Genomic DNA, 13,013 nt, shown 5'->3' on the forward strand with positions numbered 1-13,013 from the left:
AACATGTTAGAAAATACTTCAGATTGCATTGAGTTTTGATTCACATCTGTAAAATCAAATGACATGTTACTGAATTAATTAATTCTTTCTTCAAAGCCTGAAAAAGCGACTGAACCACCTTCCCCTTTGGTTCCATTCTTGCAGAAATTTGCAGAACCTAGAAATAAAAAGCCATCTGTAAGTATTTTCAGCAATAACTTATATTACTTTTGATATAAACAATTTTATCATATATTTACATAGCTCTAACTTACTCTTTCTCCCATATTGTATCAAGGTGCTGAAGTTAGAATTGAAGCAAATCAGAGAGCAACAAGATCTCTTATTTCGGTTTATGAACTTTCTGAAACAAGAAGGAGCAGTGCACGTGTTGCAGATTTGTCTGACTGTGGGTGAGGCTTATCTGTGTACTTTACTAAAGTCATTGTTAAACTTTGTCATATGTTTGACTGTTTAGATCAGATGTTGTAGCTGTCATCTGTTATTGTACTAAATTTCATTTGCTAGATACTCTAAGAGTACCTGTGAGTTATCTCTCAAGTGTCCACTCCTTTCCACATTGGAACATAATCTGTAACTGACTTCAACCAAATCCTCTTAGCAGAAAAATAACTGCTAAAAATTCAGAATAATGAAAATATATTAAAGACCCAGTCATTAGCACTTTGTCACAGTTTTTAATAAGGATTATTTTGATTCAATAATCAAATACAAAAATGTTTTATTTTGACTAGAAGTTCTATAACGTCTTCCATTATTGGATTTAGAGACACTGTATGGACTCTCTGTGAGCAGACTAATGTTTTAATGTACCTAATTTCTTTTTTAAATATAACTTTTTAAAAATTGAGGTATAATTTACACAGTGAAACCCATAGAACTTAAATATACAGTTGAATCAGTTTTGACAAATCTGCACTCTGTATAACCTACAAACCTACACCTTTATTGAGATAAAGACCATTTCCATCAGCCTAGAAAGTTCCCTTAGGGCCCTTCCCAAATGATCCACCCCTGCTCCCACTCCTGCCAAAGCGATCACTGATCTCATTTCTCTCACCACAGATTAATTCTGCCTGTACAGTTTCCTTATATAAATGGAATCTCATAGTATGTACTCTTTTGTGCCTGGCTTCATTGATTGAGGATAATGCTTTTTAAGATTGAATCATGGTGTTGTGTAGATGAGTGGTTTGCTCTTTTTTATTGCTATGTGTAATATTCTTTTGTATGAGGGTACCACTCTTTATTCATTCTTTTTGTAGATGGATATCTGGACTGCTTCCACTTTTGAGCTATTCTGAATAAAGCTGCTGTGCACATTCTTACACACACGCGTGCGCACACACACATATTTTGGCCCTGATAGTTATTGGCATATTTACTTTTCTGGTGGTTTTTATTTTTTTCTGCAAAACCGGTTTCTATATCATTTTCCTTCTGCTGAAGTACTTTTTTTTTTTTTTTTGCATTTCTTATAGTACCATTCAGCTGGGGGTAAATTCTCTTAACTTTTGTCTGAAAAGATGTTATTTTATATTCATTTTAAAAGGATATTTTCACCAAATATAAAATTTTAGGTTGATGGGTTTTTTTCATTCAACATTCTAAGTCATTCTTCCATTACCTTTTGAACAGCACCATTGTTTCTCAGGAGAAATTAGCTTCCATTCTTATGTTTGTTCCCCTGTATGTATGTCCCTTTTCTCCCTGATTGGTTTTGCAGTTTTCTCTTTATTTTGGGGTTTCAGCAATTTGACTGTAGTGTGTGGTTTTAAAAAAATTTATTCTGCTTGGATTTTACTTGAATGTTGGTGTTTTTCATCATTTTTGAAAATTCTTGGCTGTTATCTCTTCAAGTATCCTGCCTTATTTTCTCTCTCCTTTCTTTTTGAGACTCCAATTATATGAATTTGCTGTCATCCCAAAGATCTTATATGTTCTGTTCCAGTTTTTTCTTTTTTTAAAAACTCCTTCCTTACCTCACTGGGTTTCAGTTTGGATAATTAAGAATTAAGGGGTAAGCTCCATATTACCTCTTGTAGTAAAAAAAAAAAAAAGGCAGTCAATATTTTGGCTTTCCTAATGCTGTCCTTTCTCATTTTAGAAAAAAAAGATTAATTTGTTCAGACTCTGAGCTCCATCACTAGTCTACAGCCTCCATGATGGACAGAAATATTGTTTAAAAACATTGGGACTAAAAAAAGCCTTAGTTTTCACTGTTATTTAGGGACTCAGATTTCAAAATATTAAAGACCCTTGGTATAAGAAATTAATCCAATATGTTCTTTAAACAGCATTTTACAAGTGTGTTTATTATTCTAAATTTTAGAAAATTTGTATTGCTGTGGAAATATTTATGCATTTTATATTCGCATATAAAATATTTGATTGAGCTTCTCTTTCATCTCAGTAGTTGTTTTACTCCCAATTAAATCTTTTTAAAAAGCTTAAAATGATGAGTAGATTGCTCATATTTGCTGCTGTTAATATTGATTACAATTAGAGTGGGAACATGAAGTTTTCATTGAGTAGTTTTATTCTATGAAAATAATTCTTTTTTTTTTTTTTTTAATTCTTTCCGAATTTGCTAGAGGAATTCAATGACAGAATTTTGCGACCAGAGTTATCAAATGATGAAATGCTATCTCTTCATGAAGAGTTGCAAAAGATATATAAAACATATTGTTTGGATGAAAGTATTGACAAAATTCGATTTGATCCCTTCATTGTAGAAGAGATTCAAAAAAGTAAGTAAAAGATGAGGATGAATTCTGTAGCTCTTTTACTCTTTTCAGAGTTTTCTCTTGTATTCCCTGCTTATTGCAACAGCTGTGTGATATACACAGGCAGGCATTATCCTATTTTACTAACAAGATGAAAGCTTTGATGAGGAAACTTATTCACAATTCACATAACTAATACTTGCCAGAACTGGAGCTTGGTTGTTCTAATTCCTCTCTAGTGTGATCTGCACCTTACAGTGGATTTTCTGCAAAACAGTCTTAGTATTGTTTGTATGCTCTTTTCACTGTAATGAATTTTAAACTAATATATAATGTATTTGTGCTTTTCATGAACAATTTTTGCAATATAATTTTTTTAACAGTTGCTGAAGGCCCATATATAGATGTTGTGAAACTTCAGACTATGAGATGTCTTTTTGAAGCATATGAACATGTACTTTCTCTCTTGGAAAATGTGTTTACTCCTATGTTTTGCCACAGTGATGAGGTTAGTCAAAATATTAATCTTGTTTGAAGATTTTTCCTCAAAATTTATTAGTGGCTTTGATATCGTTACATGAGTAATTCAAATAACAAAATAAACAGAAAAATAAAACATGGTTAATTAAGAAAATGAATACTATTTTCCACTACATAAGTTAATGGAGATTAGAAGCTGGTTATAAAAACAATTCTTAATACCAAAATCATGTTTGTATATATGTGAATAGAAGATTGCAACCAAATTGGTCTATCTGATTTGCCATATGCCTGACTGGCTTTGTAGTGGTGATGCAGAAACCTCATTCTTCTTCTTCTTTTTAAAATATTTATTTATTTATTTATTTGCCTGAGCTGGGTCTTAGTTGCGGCACGCGGGATCTTTAGTTGCAGCATGCAGGATCTAGTTACCTGACCAGGGATCGAACCCAGGTCCCCTGCATTGGGAACACAGAGTCTTAACCGCTGGACCACCAGGGAAGTCCCCCATTCTTCTTGTATATACGTTATTTACAGACTTGTAGAAGTCAAGTGGCTTGAATACCTCCATTTGCAATATCTTAATCCTTACTCTGTTTGACTGTGGTTGTATTCACTTGATTTAAGTAATGTTTCCTTTAAGCTCAAAATCAGTAAGGTGAAGTAGCAAGTTTCAATATCAAATATTGGTTTAATAAATCATAATTATTTTTTAAGTATTTCAGACAACTTTTAAGAGGTGCAGAATCACCAACACGCAATTCAAAATTCAACAGGTAGGTATATTCAATCATATATATGTTTTTCTTTTTTTCGGTTCTTGTTGATGCTAATCATTCTGTGATAACATCATTATCTTTATTAATCTGGTTTCCTTGCTACATAAGTAGACAAGATTACTAAGGAATTGTAGAGCTATACTACATATAATAATGTGAAAATGTCTGACATTCTTTCAGAAAAATTTAACAAGATACATACACCATTGCCTTGTTAATCTCATAATTATTATTGCTTGATCACCTGCTTTATTGGAGACTGTGGACTGCATGCATAATTGAAATCCACAGATAACTCAGTTTTAGAGAGTAGTTTGTTTTTTTCCCATTTATTAATTTTAATGAAACTCCTGTATAGGACTGCTTAAGAGGAAGTGGTTCTTTTACCTTATTAGCCTGCTGAGTAGCTAAATGTAAGTCAGGGTCATAACCTCAGAGATGGAAAGCTGTCTTTGCCACTTTGAGAACACCTAGTTGTCTTCAACATACTAAGGCACTAATTTTGCTGGCTTTAGAATATAAAATTAATAGGAAGAAAATATGGGCTGTTTTCATTCTGGGTACTGCTTATAGTCTTTTAAAATATGTTTTTCTTTATATTAACCTGACTCTAACATTAGCTATCAGTCTTGTCAGGACTCTGCTTCTGTGATACTTGATTGATTTACCTATATATCAATAGAATAAGTAAAAGCCTTTCTTAACATTCTTTCATTGAAAATTTAGAGTAGCATTGCTAATTTGCTCTTAGATGACTTAAAATACGTAAAATGTTTATTCATATATTTTATGTCTACATTCTATTTAATTGCATTTTAAAAGTAAAATTTTAATGCATGTTAATGTTAACCTACTCTTCTGTTTCATTCCATACTTAAAGCATAACTTAAAAAATATTTAGGGATCTTTTGTTAACTTTGCTTCTTAGCTTAAGACATAACTTTAAAAAATACTCAAACTGAAAATGTGTGGAGCGTGCACAATTATATCTAATATAGACATGAATTCCATATTAGAAAATACAAGTTTGTTTTCTATGCCAAGTGTTTGGTGGCTTAGTCTCTGAATATTTTCCACTGTATCAAACAAATGGTTTGCCTAAATGAGGGCAAAAAACCAGAATTATTTCCTGACATACTGAGTTTTTAAAAACTTTCTTTAAGATGATCTAGAATTCAGATCCCAATCCCCCCAAAATAGCCATTGTGTTCGTTTCTCTTTCCTTTATCAAGTTGTTCATAAGAATTCCTTTCTTTGTGAAGATGAATGCTATCCATCTGTGTAACTTTTAAAGCTTTTAAATTTTATGTTCTAAAGTGAAACTTGTTTAATATCTGGGCTTTCTCTTTCTCTTTTCCTTGTGTAATTTCACATATCTGTTATTGCAGAAGTAGCCTAAGTTTGGATGATTTTCGGTAAGTCTTGAGATAGCATGTGATTCTTTTCTGTATAAATTATCTGTTTAACTCCAATTACTGCCTTTATATCAGCTATTTGGGGTATCCTTTTCTTTTTTTTTTTTGGCCACACCGCACAGCTTGAGGGATCTTAGTTCCTGGACCAGGGATTGAACCTGGGCCAGGGCAGTGAAGGCCCAGAATCCTAACCACTAGGCCACCAGGGAACACCCTGGGGCATCCTTTTAAGATTAACCTCTACTTTTATTCTAGAGGTCTCCTTTTTGAAATAGCATTATATATGTCATCAGAAAATAAAAATGTCAGCATAAAAATAAAGTGAAAAATCCAGTATTTAGCTTTTTAAGGCTATTGACTCATTTGTTGTTGTTGTTGTTATTGATCTTGCTAAATTTCTTTTAGAATTATTTGTGTTTAAAGAACTTTTTTTAAAGCAAGAAGTGCAATATTTCAGTATTTCTGGGTGTAATCACAAGTGAAATATTTAAAAAATATGTCATTTCGAAAAGCCCAACTGTTTTATAATCTATCTAGGTCTTAGAGACTAGCATAATTTATCTAGATTCTAGAGATTTTAATAATATTTTGTTAACATTTTCATATTTGTTTTCAGAAACATTTCTTCTCTCAGAGAAAGTTATATTTACAATCCTGGATTTTTAAAAAAAAACTAATTGCATGCTTGTTTAAATAAAACAATATTCTAGTTTAAGTATCCTTTTTACTACTACTACTTACTATTAGAGTTTTTCCAGTTTTAAAATAAGTTTGATTTACTCCTTGAACATGTATAAGATGCACATATCACTAATATACCTAGTGCATTTGACACTTGATCAATTTACTTTTATTTCTGTAACTGTTGCATTATTTTTATAAATACATTTTCTTATAGGAATAATAGCTATTCGTTAAGTTAGGCCTTCAACACCAACCTCCTTGAATTTTAAAATGGTCATTTTTCTTTGGACATCTGTTGTAAGGGCAATATTACATAGTGAGTTTTAAATTGGATAAAAGTTATGTTTTTATTTGTTGAAACATGGGGCAGTAAGTAGGCTGTATTGCAAGAAATTTTTGCTGCTTTTTGGCATATTTTTATTGTTGCTTTTCAGCTATTTCTGCTTTTAGAAATTCACTTTTGAAAAAAATTACAAAACCATTATTTAATATATATGGCAGAGCAAGCTTCTTCCTTAGGCTACATTTGCTTTTATCTTTATGTTCATTGCTAACCCTTCCCTTTGGCATTTTATCTTTTCTTGTTATTATTTTGAAGTTATATATGGTGTATTTTATACTTCATTCTTCTTTTGAGTATTTATATGATTATAAAGTTGAAGAAAATTTTCAGAATTTGTTTTTCCATCTAAAAATGAAGTACTGAGAAGGTCATAATTTTTTTTTTTTTCTGTTACACTGTGCTTTTTTAGCAGTACAGTACAGTTCGAATAGGATAGTCTATTTTGAACATTGGTCTTAACCACATTTTTAATTTATTTCAAAAAATGTGTGGCAGTAAGAAATATATACCACTAGGGGGCTCTCATCTTTTATTCTTTTTAGTTCAGTTAATGTTTTAAGGTTAAATAGTAGGTAAATTTCAAATGTTTGTTAATAAATATTGTCCCATTTATTCATCCCCTCAAATTTAAACTTTAAATGTTCTGTCACTTTTGGCTATCGAGATGTTGAGACAATCTATGACTGAGAACTCCAAAAAGTTATGTTTAGCTATACCTTCAGTTTACCCTTTTTTGCAACCATTTTTTTTTTTTTTTTTTAATTTATTTATTTATTCATTTATTTAATTTTTGGTTGCATTGGGTCTTTGCTGCTGCACGCGGGCTTTCTCTAGTTGCAGTGAGCGGGGGCTACTCTTTGTTGTGGGGCGCAGGCTTCTCATTGCGGTGGCTTCTCTTGTCGCGGAGCACAGGCTCTAGGCGCGCAGGCTTCAGTAGTTGCGGCACACAGGCTTCAGTAGTTGTGGCTCGCGGGCTCTAGAGCTCAGGCTCAGTAGTTGTGGCGCACGGGCTTAGTTGCTCCGCGGCATGTGGGATCTTCCCGGGCCAGGGCTCGAACCCGTGTCCCCTGCATTGGCAGGCGGATTCTTAACCACTGCGCCACCAGGGAAGCCCTTGCAACCATTTTTATTATTGTTTGCAGTAAACTGGACCGTTGTGATAATGTAATAATTTACTGTGTTCTTGATACATTTTTGTTTAATATTTAGGAGCACACAGAAGAGAGGAGAATCATTTGGAATCAGCCGAATAGGTAGCAAAATTAAAGGAGTCTTCAAGAGCACCACAATGGAGGGAGCTATGTTGCCTAATTATGGCTTAGCTGAAGGTGAAGATGACTTTGTAAGTAAAAATTCTTCAGTTTGATGTATGTATAATTTCAGGCTTGAAGTGGCATAAAAAATTGGTTACACTTGTTTTTTCCCTTTTTTTTAATCTTACTTCTTTTTTTTTTTTAATTTTTTAATTTTTATTTATTTATTTTTTTAATTTTTTTAATTTTTTATTTTTTTTTTATCTTACTTCTTACTTCAGATTTTGTTTTTGTTTCCCATTCTTTCAGTAGTCATTATAGTTTCATGGTGCTAATCTAATTTTTTAAATTTCTGAGCACTAAGTTATTGCTTACTAAGGCCAGATGGTTTCTGTTAAGCTGATATACTTCTAATAGTCAAACAATTTACCATGTTTTGATTAAGCTTTTACTTCATATCCTGATCTTATCTCTTTCTAACCACATGGGCCAGGCATACGGAGTTGTGTTAATAGATGTCCTGCCTGACCCCTTGATATTCAAACTGTGATCTGTGGATCAACAACATCAGCATTAGCTAGGAACTTGTTATCGATACAGAATCTCAGGCTTCATCCTAGACCTACTGAATCATAATTTACATTTTAACAAGATCCCAGATTTATAAGCACATTACACCCTCCATGCTATTTTATTTCTCTGTCTTTTCACATGTTGTTTTGCTTGAAATGCCTTTTTTTCCCCTTTATTTACCTAGAAAATTCATACTTATCTTTCAGAATCTAGTTGCTTCCCATAAGCCCCTACCTGAGTCCCCAAGCAGAATTGAACATTCCCTCCTTTTTTTGCTTCTGTTAGATCATATGTTAAAACATGTACCAGGTTGTGTTTGAAATTACGATTTTTTTTTTTGGCTGTGCAGCAGGACTTGTGGGATCTTAGTTCCCCCACCAGGGATCGAACCCGGGCCCTGGCAGTGAAAGCTCCGAGTCCTAACCACTGGACTGCCAGGGAATTCCCTGAAATTACGATTTAATTTATGTATTTGAAAGTATGTTTATGATTGTCTTTCCTACCAATTAGTGAGTTCTATAAAGGCAGATATTGTCTCATTTGTACTTTGCATTTGTTTAAAAAATCTTTATTGAACAGACATCCTGGATCTTCATTTTGCCTTTTAATATCTCAGCACTGGAGATAAAAAGGTGATTAAGACCTAAACTTTGCTCTTAAGAAATTTACTATCCTGAGTATAAAAGGGATGAATATTAGTGATTGGATTGGTAATGACCAAGAAGAAGGAAGTGGGGAGAGAAGAGTAAATAAACCTATTTTTCCTCTTTACCCCTTCCTTTCAACCTTTGTCCCTTTGCACTGATAAATTGTTAAAAAGATTCATTGCTTCGTCATAATAATTTTAATGGAAGAAAAACTTATTTAATTTTTTTTCTTTTTAGATAATCCAAATACAGCATTCTTTTTATCTTTATGCCCATATTTTTCCTTAAAAGTATGGGTAGAAGAGAGACAGTAGACTAGTGGAGGGAGTCTTTTAAAAAAACAATGTTTATGTTTTTAGATTTTAAGCATCTCAATTTTTTAATAGTATAGAAAAGTAGAAAAAAATTTAAAATACCACCCATAATTCTGCCACCCAATAACTACTTCTATTAACATTCTTGTGATTCTGTTTTTTAAAAATATCTTTCCCCTTCCCACCCCCATAAATTAGGCTATATATAGATTGCTATCCTGATCTCTGCCCACTTAATATAACAAAATATAACTTAAATATAACAATATAACAAAAGCATTTACTCATGTTATTGTGAACTCGAAACATAATTTTTATGGGGAAAGATGTAGTTTTTTCTTTTTTGTTCTTCCCAATTGCTTGAAATACAAGCTATAGTTTTGCTTCAGGAATAGGAGGCTTTTTTTTTTTTTTTGTCTGTACGGGCTCTAGGCTCATGGGCTTCAGTAGTTGTGGCTCGCGGGCTCTAAAGTGCAGGATCAGTAGTCGTGGCACACGGGCTTAGTTGCTCTGTGGCATGTGGGATCTTCTGGACCAGGGATCGAACCCTTGTCCCCTGCATTGGCAGGTGAATTCTTAACCACTGCACCACCAGGCAAATCCAGGAGGCTATCTTTAAAAAGCTGAGAAAGTTTGTTCTGTTTTATAGTGGCCCAAGGAGGAAGGAAATTCTTTATTGGTCTTTATTTACTTATTTTTTATTGAAGTATAGTTTTTTGTTTAATTTTTATTGGAGTATAGTTGATTTACAATGTTGTGTTAGTATCAGGTGTACAGCAAAGCGAATGAGTTATACATATACACATATACACTCTTTTTTTTTTTTCTAGATTCTTTTCCCATATAGGCCATTACATAGTGTTGAATAGAGTTCCCTGTGCTATACAGCAGGTTCTTATTAGTTATCTATTTTATATATAGTAGTGTGTATATGTCAGTCTGTCTCCCAGTTTATCCCCCACCTTATCCCGTTAACCATAAGTTTGTTTTCTACATCTGTGACTCTACTTCTGTTTTGTAAATAAGTTCATTTGTACGCTTTTTTTTTTTTTAGATTCCACATATAAGTGATATCATGTGATATTTGTCTTTCTGTGTCTGACTTACTTCACTCAGTGTGACAATCTCTGGGTCCATCCATGTTGTTGCAAATGGCATTATTTTTTTGTTTTTTATGGCTGAGTAATATTCCATTGTATATACATACCACATCTTCTTTATCCATTCCTCTGTTGATGGACATTTAGGTTGCTTCCATGTCCTGGCTATTGTAAATAGTGCTGCAGTGAACATTGGGGTGCATGTATCTTTTTGAATTATAGTTTCCTCTGGGTATATGCCTAAGAGTGGGATTGCTGGGTCATACGGTAGTTCTATTTTTAGTTTTTTAAGGACCCTCCATACTGTTCTCCATAGTGGCTGTACCAATTTACATTCCTACCAACAGCGTAGGAGGGTTCCCTTTTCTCCACACCCTCTCCAGCATTTGTTTGTAGATTTTTTTTTTTAATTTTTCAATTTATTTTTGTCTGCATTGGGTCTTCGTTGCTGTGTGCGGGCTTCCTCTAGTTGCAGCAAGCAGGGGCTGCTCTTCATTGCAGTGTGCGGGTTTCTCACTGCAGTGGCTTCTCTTGTTGCAGAGCACAGGCTCTAGGCATGCGGGCTTCAGTAGTTGTGGCTCGCGGTCTCTAGAGCACAGGCTCAGTAGTTGCGGCACACGGGCTTAGTTGCTCCACGGCATGTGGGATCTTCCTGGACCAGGGATCGAACCCGTGTCCCCTGCATTGGCAGGCAGATTCTTAGCCACTGGGCCACCAGGGAAGTCCTGTTTGTAGATTTTTTGATGATGGCCATTCTCACTGGTGTGAGGTGATACCTCATTGTAGTTTTGATTTGCATTTCTCTAATAGTGATGTTGAGCATCTTTTTATTTGCTTTTTGGCCATCTGTATGTCTTCTTTTCTTAAAACAAAAAATCTATTTATTTATTTATTTATTTTTTGTGGTGTTGGGTCTTCGTTTCTATGCGAGGGCTTTCTCTAGTTGCAGCAAGCCGGGCGCCACTCTTCATCGCTCTGTGCGGGCCTCTCACTGTCGCGGCCTCTCTTGTTGCAGAGCACAGGCTCCAGATGCGCAGGCTCAGTAGTTGTGGCTCACGGGCACAGCTGCTCCGTGGCATGTGGGATCTTCCCAGACCAGGGCTCGAACCCACGTCCCCTGCATTGGCAGGCAGACTCTCAACCACTCCGCCACCAGGGAAGCCCCATCTGTATGTCTTCTTTGGAGAAATGTCTATTTAGATCTTCCGCCCATTTTTTGATTGGGTTATTTATTTTTTTGATACTGAGCTGCATGAGCTGTTTGTATATTTTGGAGATTAATCCCTTGTCAGTTGCTTCATTTGCAAATATTTTCTCCCATTCTGAGGGTTGTCTTGGAAATTCTTGATTGGCAACAAAGATAGTAATGATGGAAAGTAGGGTAAGAGGGCAAACTAATCGTTAGTACTCTGAAGAGAAAAGACAGGAGGTAGCTAGGGTGTCAACCCAGACCAAGATAGTCCCACTTAGGATTTGGGGGTGCTGTGCTAGTTCTAAACTGTGGGACCTCGGGGAAATCTCCTTTGCCTTGTTTAGGAAGTGTATGGGAAAGGGAAATTGCCAGTCTCACTGCCAGGGCTAAAGTGGTATGTGATCCAAAATTGAGACCTGGAAGATTTTTATTTTTTTAGAAAAAGGATCCACTTGACGTGATCATTTGGTAGCAGTGCCTCCTTGCTGTGTGACCTTGCGTAAATTGCTTAATTTTATTTTGATTTAATTTCCTCAGATGTGAAATGGGGATAATAGTATCTAGCTTGTATATGGGTGTTGTGAGGATTAATAAGTGATATATATGAAGCACTTGGGACAGTGCCCAGCACACAGTAAGTGCATTAAATACTATACAGTGTTCTAATACTATCAGATAAATTATAGGTTAAATTGGCATATGTATACTGGCCTGGGAACCAAAGTCTTCTATGTAAGGTTGGGTCAGTCTGAAAATGCATTTCTGTCCAAGTTCAGAACTGATTTCACAAATAAACTTCTGGAACGTAATATGCCCATTGGTATATTGGCAGTTATCCCCACATAGGAAAAGCTAATAATGAGTTAAATTATAGTATTTCTCAAGGAAATAGGGGGACACCTCTTTGCCTTTTATCCTCTGCCTGTTTTATTCCCCATCTTCTTTGTAGAGGGAACATCTGTTTGAAAGTGAGAAAGCACTTGGTTTTCCTTTTTATAAAATTTTGGTTATATACTTTTAAATAATATTAAAGGAATCCCTGAAAATTCTTAGAGAAATATTGCCCTAGAGATTTTTCATTTACTTTTTTTGATATAAACACCTTTTAAATGGTAGCAGTAATAAAATATAAAACTTTGTCCTTTGTCTTTTATTGATATTTTTATGTTGCTAAGATTTTTTTTCTATTTTGTTTCTTAGATTGATTTTTATTTAAGAATGTCCCATTTCTTGGCTTTTAGTCAGCTTGTTAAATTTTCTATCATTTTATGATTCATTTTACCATTTCTTTTCAAAAGCCAAGTCTGTTAACAAAATTACAGTTGTAATAACCATGGAAAATGCTGCCCTGTACCTCAGATTCCAAGCAGTGGAGTGGGTGTTTCCCTCACACATGCTTCTCTGTTTTTCTTCCAGGTTTGTAAGGAGATAGCCTTGTCCCCAAAAGGCAAGAACCAACACTTACCATCTGTTTTTACAGTTTCATTGTTTTAGGCCTGGAAGACAT

At 34.4% G+C, this 13,013-nt stretch overlaps 1 protein-coding gene across 5 annotated transcripts in view; it reads left to right on the forward strand.

The window, feature by feature from the left end:
* Positions 1 to 13,013, forward strand: part of SNX14 (sorting nexin 14) — a 72,360-nt gene that overhangs the window by 32,623 nt on the left and 26,724 nt on the right. For 3 of the 5 annotated variants that reach the window (XM_028162306.2, XM_028162305.2, XM_007195912.3), the window contains exons 11-17: positions 97 to 177; positions 278 to 392; positions 2,595 to 2,750; positions 3,110 to 3,234; positions 3,924 to 3,982; positions 5,374 to 5,400; positions 7,637 to 7,769. In XM_028162306.2, coding sequence (XP_028018107.1) covers positions 97 to 177; positions 278 to 392; positions 2,595 to 2,750; positions 3,110 to 3,234; positions 3,924 to 3,982; positions 5,374 to 5,400; positions 7,637 to 7,769 — 696 coding nt within the window. The remainder of the gene's footprint in view (positions 1 to 96; positions 178 to 277; positions 393 to 2,594; positions 2,751 to 3,109; positions 3,235 to 3,923; positions 3,983 to 5,373; positions 5,401 to 7,636; positions 7,770 to 13,013) is intronic. The other 2 variants (XM_007195914.3, XM_007195913.3) reach the window with 1 other exon arrangement.

This window comes from Balaenoptera acutorostrata, chromosome 14, assembly GCF_949987535.1.
Source record: "Balaenoptera acutorostrata chromosome 14, mBalAcu1.1, whole genome shotgun sequence".
In the NCBI taxonomy this organism is placed as follows: domain Eukaryota; kingdom Metazoa; phylum Chordata; class Mammalia; order Artiodactyla; family Balaenopteridae; genus Balaenoptera; species Balaenoptera acutorostrata.